The 15111-nt window shown below is 38.8% G+C and overlaps 1 protein-coding gene across 1 annotated transcript in view; it reads left to right on the top strand.

Annotated features, from left to right (window-relative positions):
• Positions 1-15111, top strand: part of JAG2 (jagged canonical Notch ligand 2) — a 100447-nt gene that overhangs the window by 28407 nt on the left and 56929 nt on the right. Inside the window, 1 exon segment of the mRNA XM_032768809.2 lies at positions 8913-8967. Within this exon segment, the coding sequence (XP_032624700.2) occupies positions 8913-8967 (55 nt within the window).

Raw genomic sequence — 15111 nt, 5'->3', positions numbered from 1 at the left:
AGTGACCCCAGCTTGAGAAACACTGACCTAGGGTCACTTTCAGCTAACAGACTTAAAATTTGCAGTTGTACACAGAAAAAAAAAAATCTTTTGAACATGAAGGGAGGATTACAAATTAATCTCAAGTTAACTACAGTCTAATTGTGGTGTGTACATCAGCAGGCTAAATGTGATTTGAAATGAATCTTTCTTGGTATGTGTCATGGTTTTTCCCCCCCACTTTGAACTTTAGAGTACAAATGTGGGGACCTGCATGAACACTTCTAAGCTTAATTATTAGCTTAGATCTGGTAACACTGCCAACCAGCCAGAAACTGAGTGTCTGGCGCACTCCCTGTCCCCTGCCCCCCCCCCCCAAACTTCCCCTCCCTGGGTTCATTGAGGGGCTTCACCAATTCCCTGGTGAGTCCAGACCCAATCCCCTTGGATCTTAAAACAAGGAAAAATCAATCAGGTTCTTAAAGAGAGCTTTTAATTACAGAAAGAAAAGGTAAAAATCATCTCTGTAAAATCAGGATAGAAAATAGTTTACAGGGTACTCAGATTCATATAGCCCAGAGGAAACCCCCTCTAGCCTTAGATTCAAAGTTACAGCAAACAGAGGTAAAAATCCTTCCAGCAAAAAGAAACATAAGACTAACACGCCTTGCCTGGCTGATTACTTACAAGTTTGAAACATGAGAGACTGATTTAGAAAGATCTGGAGAGCATGTATTGATGTCTGGTCCCTCTTAGTCCCAAGAGCGAACAACACCACCACAAAAAGCACAAAGACTTCCCTGCACCAAGATTTCAAAGTATCTTGTCCCCTTATTGGTCCTCTGGTCAGGTGTCAGCCAGGTTTCCTGAGCTTCTTAACCCTTTACAGGTAAGAGACATTAACCCATAACTATCTGTTTATGACAGTATGTTAATGTCCTTGAAATTAGGATTTGATCCATTGTGTGGTGGTTGCTTTTTGAGAATATATCATAAGTGTTAAAAGTTTAATCCATGAAAAAACATTGCCTAACAAAATTAACTTTTTATTTTTGGGTCTGTTGAATAAAAATCATCATTCAGCAAGTGGTTTTGGTCAACATGAAGCCTTAAAATCATCCTGAAGACTCTGATTCAGTTTTATTTATCAAGTAGTTAAATATCAGAGGGGTAGCCGTGTTGGTCTGGATCTGTAAAAGCAGCAAAGAATCCTGTGGCACCTTATAGACCAACAGATGTTTTGGAGCATGAGCTTTCATGGGTGACTCTGACGAAGTGGGTATTCACCTACGAAAGCTCATGCTCCAAAACGTCTGTTGGTCTATAAGGTGCCACAGGATTCTTTGCTGCCTTTTAAGTATTTAAATGCATCTCTTCAGAAAGCTGAACAGTAGTCTAATGATACTTCATCAGACAGTAGTATTTCTTTAGAGGAAAATAGAAACTGAACGTTTTGCATAACAGGTAGCCTTTGACACATTCTCAGTTGCTTCATTCACGTGTACACTTGATTTGGGTTTAATCACTTTCTTCTTGAAAGAGGAAACTTGCACATCAAAGTCAAAAAAACTTATAGTGCTACCAGCTGTTCATACCGTCTTCATATGTCAGTAACTCATATTAGGTGTTGATTGGGGAGGGGGGGAGAATTGTCTTCTAGTGTAGCATTTGCTACCACAATGATGAACAGTAAATGCTATCTGATATCAAACAGCTTCCATTAATTGCTTCATATAACATACAAGTTGATATTTTATCAGGTTTTTAACTTCATATTGGTTAGAGAATGTGCAATAGTTTTGACTTTTTTCAAAGTAGCTTCACTGGACGTATTGCTTCTGAGAGGTTTTTATAGTTAAACCATAGGTGACAAGTCTCTATGCAAGAACAACAGGTTGCATTAATAGGGAAATCTTGTCTAGACAACTAGCTTATATTCTAATTTAAATGTACTTAAAACTAACCCTAAATTGCTTGATCTAGTTCTGACTTTTTGGAGCTACGCTTCTGGCTGACGCTTTAATAGCGTTATAGGGGATTTTTTTTCTTAATAAAAGAAGATATCAAATGTAAATAAGGCTTTGCCTGGAGAGGGGAGAGCAGTGCTACTACTGGCTTCCATAAATCTTCCTCAAATTGTTTGCATCCCTAAAGGCAGCAATGTTCTGGTATAAAACACCTTGTATTGGAGAAGAATTTTTTGTCTTGCATGTGGCAGAAGATAAGGCTTTCTAGATATCGTTAACTTCTAACCGAAGAGCATGATCTTTGCTCCATTCAACCACTCTTGCGTTTTATAAATTTGATCTTTCAGTACTAATAAAAATTATACTCTATCTAGTATTGGTACATATGTCACTATTGTGAGCAGGTAATGAGTGTTAAATTGAACTTATAAGGTCAGTATATACAATATTTATATATAATATTAATGCAGTCACATGACTACTGGATAACTTTTGATAGTTGGACTATAATCTTCGTTGTCTCAAGATGCAGCATATATCCTTCAAAGAGGTAATAGGAGGGTCTAGTAGCTCTATGGATGTCAGATGCTTATCTGCTGTTATCTTAACTGGGGATGCAAAAAGGCTAATACAAAGTTTTTTATTTATTTATTTATTTATTTCAAAGAACAGACCCATTATCAGCTTGAAAGAAGTGTGGGGCTTTTTGTTTTTGTTTTGCAGATATTGAAACTGTAATAGTTGTACGTGCACTAAATTGAGGACTAAGTTATGGAGTTGTCTCTTGTTTTAGTGTTAACTGTATCCTACCACAAAAATTAATTCCTTTGTTTAAACATATTGAATATTTGGAGTTGAGGATGAGGTTAGTAGCTGAGATGGCCATGTGTATTGGTGTATTTTTCTAGAGAGGTAGAAGAGCAAACAGCATAGTTTGATTTTGGTAGAGGCTCTGATACCACACTCATAACCGAACAGCTGAATAAAATAATGATTATGCAAAAGCACTCATGCTCTTTTCCACAGCCAAGTAGAAGTCAGGAAATTTCATAACTGAGAACTGCCCTAACTGAGAATGTCACTGAAGTATAATGAAAGAACTATTAAAAGAAAACCTGCAGATGGACAAATGTAGTACTCGATAGCATTTTTAATATGAAACTTCTTGGCAATGCCTTTAATAGTCATATATACTCACATAGGTACAGTGGTAGTTTAAAAAAGTCATTCATAATCCAGTTGTTTTGTATTAGGCAGAAGTAGATATGAAAGACAAGTGAGAGTGTGGGATACCAGGAAGTCTCCAGATTTAATGACATGGGTCCTTTCTTCATCACTCTTCTGGCCCTATTTATGTCTAAGTTTTGAGATGTCACTTTTAAACATCATTTTGGGGCAGGGAGAAAGTACTTTTTAATGTAGTTCCTCAGTTTTATAAAACTGGCTTGCACCTTTCAATAGTCTAAATTATGAATTAATACAAATATATAAGAATGTTAAATTTGAGTCCAAAACTTAAGTTGCACGTGTGATCATGCAATTTGTGACTGTCAAATAAAACCATACAATTTTTCTGCACCTTATGTGCGTAGCATCTTGCAATTTTATTCTTGTATACTTCTAATTTCCTTGTCATATTGGTGTGGCATATCTTATTTTAGCATTCTGGGAACCTCTGTGTTGTAAATTTTCTCTTTAGTGACCGTGCAGCCTTTCCTTGGTGTAATTCAGGGAATGAGGCAGTTTGTCTAAGCTGACTTTGGTGACCTGTGTATGCCAGGAAATTTTTGTTGCTTCAAATATTGTAAATACAGTGGGATGGGTGGGTGGGTGTGTACAGTACAAGAAGCTGCAAGTTGATATAAGGTTGTTGAAAAATCCGTACTTTTTTTTTTTGTATTACTTTAGAAATCGTATACTACTATGTAAGTATAGACTTGAGGCACTGCACCTTCAGCTGTAGGATTCACTATTACACACAATTTAAAGTACATAAATTACCTCATAACTCTGTTCACTCCTTTGGACTCCTATGAAAACCTTCTCTCAACCTATATATGCACCTCTGTTATGCTACACTACAGTATGCAACTAAATTAGCTATGTAAGCATTGTCAGTAAAGTTCTTTTCAGCTGTACGCTTGATATGCTTGGCAAAATAAACCAGACACTCTCACCTCCGACCAGAAACACCCTCTTTCAAAGTATCAAACTTAGTCAAATCTCGTTTTCAGTGAGGGTTAATACCATGCTAAATTGTAGTTTTAAACCCTCAGCTGTAAAAATACTTAAAATTGGATGTCTTGCCTTTTATTTTTATTTTTTTTAAAGACTGGGGAGATGCTAAAAATGTGTATATGATCTTCCTTAAAAGCTGAACTGCTTTTATGCCTTGATGGAAAAATGTTCACCTTTTGGGGAGAGTTCCAAACTGAAAAACATGACTGAATTGAAACTGAGGGCAGAAATGGATTGTACAGCCTTAATTAACAAGAGTGGTCACTACTCTTCCAGAACTGTTCTGGATTTGACAACCAGTATCCCCGTATAAGCCTTGGTCCCATCTTGCAAACAGTTATGTGGGTGTTTTAAGCAAGTAAGTAGTTTCAGTGAAATCAATGGGACTACTCATGCTTATTTGTTTTTGTTTAAAGCTGCAACACACAATAGTTATCGGATTAGGGGACCTACTGTTTACATTATTGGTGAATTGCGTACAGGATTGGACTCCCTTTGAGTCCCCTTCCTCTGTTTATTTCAGAGGAATTTTAACCATCTGAAGAGAGACAGAAGTGTCTGCACTCTAACAGCAAATTGATACTACATTGCATCTGAAATACAAACCTAATTTGTGGCAGAATCGTTACCACTAAGTATCTGTCTTGCATGAGTTGGACTCTTAATAATCCATGAGACCTTCGGGTTCCAATGGACTCGACAAAGCTGTTGCATACTCTCATTTTAAGAAATATGGAAGAATCACATATTGCTAGTTTGAGGTCTGGAATTGGGGATGTTGGTGTATGCAGGTTAATAATTGGTGCACTTAATGTAAGGACAGTGATTTCTGGAGTGGATCATGCTGAACACATGTTTGAAATGAAGATTCAGAGAAGCTGTGGAGTAACTAAACTTTAGCCATCTGAGTAGATGGCAATTGAAAGAACTTTCTTGGACAGCAGAGACTATTTCTGAGTAACATTCAAGATGGGTGGGGACTTTTCAGAACTCTTTTTTGGGATTGGTGTAAACAGAAATCATTGTATATGCAGAAGGCACCTCTGGGTTACTGCATCTGCAAAAAGTGAGGCAATCTGAAACTTTTAGTCTGGGCCTGATTTTTAGGCCGTCAAAAGCATGTAGCCTGCTTTTAATGCAATTAAAACTGGATGCAATGGCACACTAATGATAGGAAGACCTTTAAGAGGTAAAACTACAGACTAGAAAACTTTGATCCCTTATTTTTATGGAATATAAATTAATAAAAGCAGGAACCTGAGCAAAATTCTGAGCTGGGTTTTGGGGGAAGGAATAGATGCTACCAAGCAGGGCCGGATTTAGGGGCAGGCAACTCAGGTGACCACTGAAGGTGTTGGGCTTGGGGTGTTTTTGTTGTTAGTGACAAAAGGAAAAATAGGCAATATCTGAAACAAAACATTCTATGTGGATTAGGGTGACCAGATGTCCTGATTTTTATAGAGACTGTCCCGATCTTTGTCTTATATAGGCTCCTATTACCCACCCCCCACCCTCGTCCTGATTTTTCACACTTGCTTCTGGTTGCCCTAGTGTGGATTCATTTTTCACTAACTTCAGAATGTTCTGGACCTTTGGAAGGTTCCATGAGATTCTACAGACTTTCTAAGAATTACGCTTTCCTTGAACCTCCTGGAATGTTGTCAGCCACACTCTTTTGGGCATATAGGGGGTGGAGTGTTGCCAATTGGTCAATGAGATATAAAAACAAAGTGAGAGCCCAGCAGCAATATTGTGAATCTTGTTTTATTGTGTAATTGTGAAAGCATACACTTGTTCTTAAACTCTTTCAGGTTTAGTAGCAACTAATAAAGGACATGTTTAATGAGACACCAGAGAGATCTATCAAACTCCTGTCTATACAACAGTATAAAAGAAATACTGTTACGTGTTAAGCATGGCAAAAGAAGTAATGTTTGACAGTCGTGAGTGGTGAACGCAACTTTTCAAAGCTCAGAGTCATTAAAACATATCTTTGGACAATGGCTGAGAGACTGACAGCCTGCTGTTTTATTCCTTGAAAATGCAGTTGGCCAGTCTTTTTGGATCTGTCTGACTTTCTGTGCTTCAGTTCACAAGGGTAAAAGCAAGAAATGCATCCTTTTTGAACTGAATGACTAGGATTAATGTTCTAAGGCTGGCACCTACTGTAACACTATTTAATACTGGTCCACCTGATCTTGGTGCCCAGTTAAATTTCTCAATATTAGTACACTTTGGTTATTCTTAAAATTAAAATGTTTCTATAATCTTAGAAGGAAAAAATGTTTTCCTCTGTAGGGCACAAATAATACAGATTTACAGATCCTAGTGTGCAAATTTAGCATCTTAGATGACAGGGATAAATCATGTATGCAAACTGTGCATCGAAGTTGTGAAATGGGCCACAAATGTAATTAAAAAATAAAGTATTGAAAAGCTTAACAAATGGGGGGGGGGGCAGACAACTCTGAAGATGCTCCTTGCCTATGGTGCCATTTGGTCTAGGGCCGATATTTGAGCTCACATTCTAGAGCAAGAGGGAAACTATATAATACATCAAAGATGACAATATCCTTACTAGAACAATGTTCAGTCAGAGGGCTGCCAGAACATATGCTGAGAATCTCTTAACCACTAGAATACAACTTTCATGGAGTGTTTGTCTATCCCTGTTGTATGTAGTTTCTGAGACTTTACATTTATACTCTAAATGAATAGTAGCTGTGTAAGTAAATGTGCATTTAGGTAGGTCTTAAAACTTTGAGTAGCACAGCTACATATCCTGTGAGGAACAGTTGAAATGATCCCTCTTACCTCTAGTTTTTATTTATTATTTTTATTATTATTGTTAAAGGGGGTGGGGAAAGTCTTTTGGAAATGTAACATGGCAGGCTTCACGCTTTGAACAAGTAATAAATTCTTTTTCCTAGCTATACTCTTACCTGCTGTCCTTTTCCAAAGCAATCTCTCACTCACTTCCCTGCCCCACACTGTCTCCTTGTTACCTCCTCCAGTCAGAAATTGGGCTAAATCTTTCCTGGTACTTTGGTAAATGAACAGTTATTTATACTAAAATTATCAGTTGAGGTCCAAAGTGCAGGAGTCTGCAGAATTCTAGAGAGAGCCCTCAAACCATAACAAACTGCATTTTTAGCTGAAAGTGCATGAAGCGCATTTATTCAGAGATTGTAACCAATGTCCCCAATATTCGCATAACTCAGCATTTTTGTATCTTAAAAAAATGAGGTCTAGAAGATGCATGTCTAAACAGGCTCTGCTGACTACTTGTAGTATACCTACAGGAACCAGAACAATTGGCATTTTTAAAAATACTCTGTTTTTATCTTCTAGGGGTGCTGCACAAGTTATGCTTTTAAAGCATGTAAACTTAGAAGTCTTAACAAGCTCTTTTGAGAGGGGCTCAGTGCTAAAGAACTATAGTAAAACACTAGTATACAGCTGCTAATGTAAAGGTAGGGTAGCCCTAGATAGCCTTCCTTGCTGCCTCCTTCTAAAAATAACCATGTAAATTGACCCAGATTCCCTTTGCAAACAAGGGGCCTTCTATTTGAAAACTGAACTTGTCCAGGTCACTTCAACTCTGTAACTTGCTGTAATTAAGGAATGTTGCACATACTACATTTTACACAAATAAGTGTGGTATATGAGAACTTGAGATTTTTTTTTATGCCTCTAATTTAAGCATAAAGTTGTATGAATATTATATATTTCCCAAAAGAGTCCTGGGGTGCTGTTGCACAGCTGGGTTTGTTTTAGTTAAATTTATATGAGCACTTTAGTTTGATGTAAACAAGACTGTAAGATAATATAGTAGATAAACAGCTATTCTCAGTTGAAACTAAGCTCAAGTAAATATTTAAACCTACAAATAGGACTGTAGCTTCCCCTCTTGAGTAAGTACAGCACTTAGATGTGCTAGACAGTTATGATTGGACTAATTGGATACTGTGGTGTAAACAATATTAAAGACTGTTGAAAGCTTTTAACTTTAAAGCTTTCTTCTTCCCCACTGCTGCCTCCAAACTATAGCTACTTCATTCTAGATCACAAAACCTGGGAAGTGTTTGTTGCTTTCACTCCTCTTTTTTTTTTTTTTTTTTTTTCTTAGAAAGGGAACATTGTTGTTCACCAAAGAATGTTTTCCCCCACCCGACCCCCTCATATATGCTCTGTTTAATTTTGGTGACGAGCCCAGCCTTTTCCAGGTGCATTCTTCACATTTCCCCTTTTTATGAAAAGATCAGTCAATTTTCGGTACATCTTAAACATTTTAAATCTAAACCAGGGATCAGTTTAGACTATTGGATTTTTGGACATCTTCTTCATGGTGATTTTCCTCTTCTTAATTTATTTTCTTAGCGTAAACACTTATTAGCTATTTCTTGTAGCTAGTAGTTCCATACATGTGAAGTGTTTTTTGTTTTGTTTTGTTTTATTTATTTGAAATAGGAAAGTAACTTGTACAGTTGCGGTGTTCTGCCTAATTGGAACTAAAACTTGTGTTGGGTATAGAGGGTCTTCATATGTGTTTGTTGTTGCTAATGCAACATTTTAAGTAGTACCTTTTTGAACATTTGAACCTTGGATCTCTCTTGGCAATAACACATGCTGTTTCCAAATCACTGTTTTGTAGCTGGCTTTGTAAATGTGGGTGTGTGGGTTGGTTGGTTTTGTTTAATTGGTATCTAACTGTCTGTTTCTTTTCAGAGATCATTCACATTAATAATAGAAGCTTGGGACTGGGATAACGAAACAAAAAATGGTGAGTATTTCTGAAGAACTTCCATATTTTGCTCATCCAAAAGTATTACACAATTTGACTGTACACTGTGTATGTTTGTTTGAAACTGGAATCTTGGATTTGGGAAGCATTTTCTGAATGCATGTGTCCTGGGATATTGTATTGAAAACTGGAAGTTTAACAAGGAAAAAATGTAGGTTGATAGTCACTAAAATTTCTAATGTGGCTCATTGTTAGAGGTAAATGAAGCCTCGGAAAGCATAATAATCAGGGGCAGATTTCCATAAGCAAACACTATGAATAGCAGTTCTCTGTGATAAGTGGAAAACTAATTGGAAGCCCAATGGAAGGAAAATGTGACTCATATTTTTGTCAAGCTACTTGAGGGACTGGATGATGGCAAGTGAGTATATTCTAGGCATTGGTTCCTGATGCCCTGTAGTTCTTAATTTTTGTTTCAAAGACAAGCAAGTCTTAAATGCTCTCGTTACTACAGGAATTGTGCCCACACTATTGAACACCCCGCTCCTCTTTCCCCCCACCCCCCACACTCTCTTCTTTGGCCTCTGCAACTCATACTTAACAAGTGTGGTTAGTTCCCAGTTTTCATGGGCATTAAACTAACTCCTATTTCTCTCATCCTCATCCATCAGAAGAAAGTGTACTTAAATATGATTGACCTCTCTAGCTAATGTTCACCATACTTTTGTGGTGTGAGATATAGATATAGACATAAAAGTAATGTAATTCCTTTTCTTAGTAGTTTTTGCCCTATAATTTCATTAGTACTTTTTTTTTTTGAAAAACTAAAAAAAGTGACAATGTATTTATTAACTGGCTTGTGCAGACAACATGGGCAAGGATGTTCCCCTGCTGTTTCTTGGAGAAACAGAAGGTAATGTAACATTTAAAATGGACTGAGTAAACTGGTCGTCATTTCTTCTCCCAATAGCATAAAAGAATCTAATTTGAACACGCTGCTTAGGAGAACATATAAATGTGATACCCCATAACTTTTTGTCTTGATTAGTGGGTGCTCGTTTCTGAATGTTAAGACTAGTTAAAGCTTCATGACTTCTGTGATGGCTGCTGTTAAAGCTGATTTAAATTTAGAGGAAGGTGGAAGTCTTAACTTTGGCAAAATATTTCCCTTTTCAGATTAGCTCAGGGCTCCCCCCCCACTACTTTTATATCAGCCCATTTAAGAGGACAACCATGATTATTCAAGTAATAGATGAATGCCTTCCTAAATGAGACCTAGAGCATAGGTTCTAGTAAAGGTTGGGTTATATGATGAAGTTAAGATTTTAGAGTAATCGCTCTAAGGCTTGATACAAACCTTTTTGCTCTAGTAACATATATTTAAAACTCCTGTTTATATTGTATAACAAATACAAAAAGAAGGCACTTTAGTTGCACTAAAGAATGTAGTTACAAAGCAAAACAGTGGTTTGATAGTGTTTATATCTGGGACACCTATAACAGGGTAGCTGGCTTGCCAACGTGAACCTGACCAAAGAGAAACAATTGTCTATTTGAGATATCAAACACTGAATTTTGTCTTGCACTGGTATCATTCCAGAATGTCCTCAAAATTGGATATATTTTGAGTGATTGGATGCTAAATTGGTTTGTGCTAATTGAAGTAATATCCTCTGTTCTCTTGGATTGGCTCTTGCGAACTTGAAACCACCAAGAATCCAGCTGGTAGTGGCACTAAATAGCAGTCCATGCTAGTACATTTAGGAGCATAATTAGATGTTCATTTTTTATCTTCCTTAGCATCTGTAATAAGTTCATATCTGTAAGGTGCTTTGAGAACATATCTATCAGAAACATCTTTGTTAAATTCTGGCAGAACTATGTTGCTTATAGAATTGAAAAATAAAATCAAGCTGATTTTAAAACTTCATATTTTGTGCTGCTAGCACTTAACTAAGCCAGGTTCTGCTGCTAGTCTGTGCTAACACTATGGTCTGTCAAAGCTCCCTGTCCTCTCCAGGTTCCAGGGATGAGAACTGGAGTAGGGGGCCCAGCATGAATGGGTTCAGCTCGCCTCTATCTCTGGACCATAGCTCTATGCGAAGTGGGGGAATTAAAGTGCCATATAAATCCAGCCTCTATTCCTGAAAACTTCAAAAGATGCATTTTAAATCTCTAGAAGGAACTGAAGTAGCAGCCATGAAGTAAAGCTTCACACTAGTATACTCCAAATTACGTAGTGCTAGCTGGCAAATCCCCTCAGAGGTGGAGAAGAAAAGAACTATCCCTTGAGTATGCATGTAGGCCTCTGCTTTCAGAGGGGGAGATGTGGTGACGCATCTAGTATACATTTGACGTGTCTTTGTTAAAGACATTTATAAACATGAATTGATGAAACTTCAGTGCTTCTGTGACACTTTTGTAACTTCTTACGTCTTGTACATTCAGAACTTAAAATGACTTTGAATTTTAAAGGAAGCTTAATGGAAAGGTAATTGGTGTTGTTTGGGCCTGAGGGAATGGCTAATGTTTTACTATCTTGTAAAACGCGTATACAGGAAGATTTTATTATAATAAACTTCATTGAGTCTAGAAAAACACTTGTGGACTGAGCGATAGTCCATAAGTATTTTTTGGTCTCTGTCAGTGATGGATTTGCATAACCTGTAGAAGACCACAGAATTGTCAGAATACAGTTTGCAGCGCTAAAGAAAGTGCTAATGTGTAGGCATACAAGTGCAGTTGAGTAAGTTTCCTTCATTCTTGGGTGCATGCTACTGTAGTTAGTTGGACTGGCATCCGAAACCCCAAAACAAAACCTTAAATCTGAATGTGGGAAGCTTTTTATCAATCCCATAACCTGACATGGCACCAATTAAACAAAATACCTGATTTGTGAAGTGAAGCTATTTATCATTCCCTTAATGTAGTAACTTTTTTTTCTTTCTGCTATGTTGCAATTTAAGCTTGCTATTTTAGGGTTCTAGGAAAGACTTTTTAACATTGGAGATTTTAAAGAACATTTCTTTATCTGATGAGACTTAGAGTCTATTTTATAAGAAGGCCAAAACTACCAGATCTTCTACTTGTACTTCCTGTCTTTCTCATCCATTCCTTTCCCTTTTTGTGCTTTGTTTGTCTTCTGCTTCCTCTCAAATTTTCCTAGCTCAGGATCTTGTTAAAAATTGATGCTTCAAAGAGCTGCTGTAAGCAGCATTGCTTTACTTGTGATTGGAAGTAAGTGGATGTGCTGAGGTTTGGGCGGGAGGGGTGGAAGGAAAGGACAAATTGCATGCATTTAAACTGATGTATAGGTCTAGTTTCTCTCCTCTCAAACATAACAGGCCCTCCCTGTCCACTTTCCAGGTGTCATTAGATTTAGTCTTGTCTACAGAGGGATTAAACTGTATTAATTGTGTGCACCCTCTCATTCAGAATTGAAGTGGCCTTAATTCAGTAAACCAGTTATCCTACAAGTCCGACACAGGAATTTAATGCAGTTTAACTAATCTACTTCTAATTCACACCATTAGTTAATTTGGATTAAATTCCATGAGTGACCTCAAGTAGACAAGGTTTTAGATAGCAGAAAAGAAAATGATCCTAGGAGAGGGAAGGAAGGTTGTCTTGGCCCAGCATAACCCAGTGTAGACCCTTAGGAAAGCAGGCTACTGTCTGCTTGGTAAAGTAGCTTGCAATTTAACTACCTCCCAGCCTGCTACTAGTGGGTCCTGGCATATTTCCTTCTTTACTGCAAGTCTCTGAAGAGGAGAGAGACTCACATTCACTTTCCTCTCTTGTGTGTTTTATCCCACTTAGAATAAGATCAGTCATAAAATACAAGAAGGCCACAAGGCAAAACATCTGACTGTTGTCTTCCATATCCTCCTTTGAAGGGCTGCAAGGTCTCAGCCAGAGCCTGTGGAAGTGGGTGGTTCTGCAGAGGCTAATTTCTCCAGAACCTACTTTCTGATATGGCAGAATAGTGTTGAAATTAACAGCAGGTTTCTGGGTATCTGTTTCCTTGGAGATGACTGGTTGGTGGTATCTATGCACCAACCAGTAACTACCTTTTTGTTAATGTAAAACCCATGTCGGGGCAGATTTGGTGGCAAACAGGGAAATCATTCTTTTGTTTTTTATTTTTGTTTTGGTTTCTTGAGTAGGTAGAATCTATGGCACAGCTACAATTGCAGATACAGCTATGGCATTTCTGTCTGAGCCATCTTTTGTGGGAATTCCTTTCCCAAAGATCAAGTGGTCTGTGAGGTCTAATATTAACTCAGCAGCTAATGCTCTTAGAGTTTCTTCTATCATCTAAGCCTCTCTCCCACCTTATTTCCAAAGAAATAGGCTTGTGGGAAAACTGATTTCTGATCATTGAAAAAAGTCAAATTGCTATTGAGTATGATGTCTCTTGTTTGTCTTTGCACTGGCCCTGGTCTTACAGATTAAAAGGAAGTGTATGCTACAGCCATTTAGGTGACCTAAGTGGTCGCCTAGGGCACTAGGATTTGGGGGGGTGCCATTTTCTTTGGCAGTGACCGCGGTGGCCGGATCTTCGGCCGTCCTGGTCGCCGCCGGCATTTAGGCCGAGGGAGCTGGGGCAGGGGAGCGTGAGGAGGGCTGCCTGCAGCAAGTGGGGAGGGGGTGGCGGCATGCAGTGGAACTCCCTGCCCCAGCTCACCCCTGCCCTGCCTCCTCCCTGAGCGTGCCGTGACTGCTTCACTTCTCCCTCCTCCCAGGCTTGCGGCGCCAATCAGATCAGGCTCTGCAAGCCTGGGAGGTGGAAGAAGTGAAGCAGCGACGAGGTGGAGCAGGGGTGAGCTCAGGGCGGAGGATGGGGGATGGGGAGCTGCCGCAAGCTGGGGGGCGCCTCAGGGCGGAGGCTCGGGGAGGGAGGAGGGCGCAAGGTAGAAGTTTCGCTTAGGGCGTGAAACATCCTTGTACCGGCCCTGGGTAAGACTTGCGGCAAGATAAGTTTCTTAAATACCCTGCCAAGTAATCCTAGCTGAGAACTAGGCAAAGTCCCTGTTGGCAGATTTACAGAAGTGAAGTTTCATAGGCTGCGTGGAGACTCGTTAGACAAGGACATAAAATAAACTTTTAAAAGGCAACTCCTTTATCTCATCGAGATAAAGGGGTAACAAGAGTTTCAAAATCCAAGACCCTCTAGTCAGATTCTCAGCCTCTACTACAGTGGGTCTCAAACTTTTTTTACTGGTGACCCCTTTCACATCGCAAACTTCTGAGTTTGACCCACCCCTAATAAATTAAACAGACTTTTAATATATTTAACACCATTTTTTAAATGCTGGAGGCATGCGGGGTTTGGAGTGGAGGTTGACAGCTTGGGACCCCTCATGTAATAACATTGTGACCCCCTCAGGGGTCCCGGCCCCCAGTTTGAGCACCCCTGCTCTACTAGAAGGAAATTTTTGGCCTAGCAGTGGAAGGGGAGTGTTAGTATTCTTCCACCACTCTTCCTTTGGATAGGCCAGTTCCTGACTACATATTGCAGTCCCTGTTTTAAAACACATGGGATTTAGGGGCCTTCTTCATCTCTACCCTTGAAGTAGACTGTGAACCTGATAACACTGGATGCTGGAACTCCGACAGCTGATTTAACAACTTTTTTTCCTCCCTTCCCCCACCTTACCTCCTCTATTTGACCCAGAGCCAATTCCTTGTATTTCCTAAATAAATACTTATCTAGGCTTCTAAATAATCTGTCAGGCAGAAGCTCCAGGAAGAATTCCCAAAAATGAAAATATTTTCGAGGAGGATTATATCTTATTCTGAAAGAAGGCAAAGTGGGGAGTTTGGGGCATTTGAACCTCACTTCTGATTCATGAGAACAAGGTTCTGCTGGAAATGCTTGTATCAGCTCTTCCAGAAATGATCAATATTTTAATGCCTTAACTGAATCTAATGAATGTGCACTAGGCCGCTTATGTGTAATGAGATTTCATTACCAAAGCTACTCCTTTCAGTTCAGGCCTTAAGTCAGGTGGATAGCAATACCTCAGTGGGTTTTTCCAAGAGTATATGGTGGTAGTCATTGCAGCTCTTAGTTTGTAGACACTATTGTCATAAATAGATAGCTAAGGGTTAATGTTTCTTTCACCGGTAAAGGGTTAACAAAGGGAACCAAACACCTGACCAGAGGACCAATCAGGAAAC

The sequence above is a fragment of the Chelonoidis abingdonii genome, chromosome 4 (genome assembly GCF_003597395.2).
Source record: "Chelonoidis abingdonii isolate Lonesome George chromosome 4, CheloAbing_2.0, whole genome shotgun sequence".
Taxonomy (NCBI): domain Eukaryota; kingdom Metazoa; phylum Chordata; order Testudines; family Testudinidae; genus Chelonoidis; species Chelonoidis abingdonii.
This window is presented reverse-complemented; position numbering and strand designations above follow the sequence as displayed.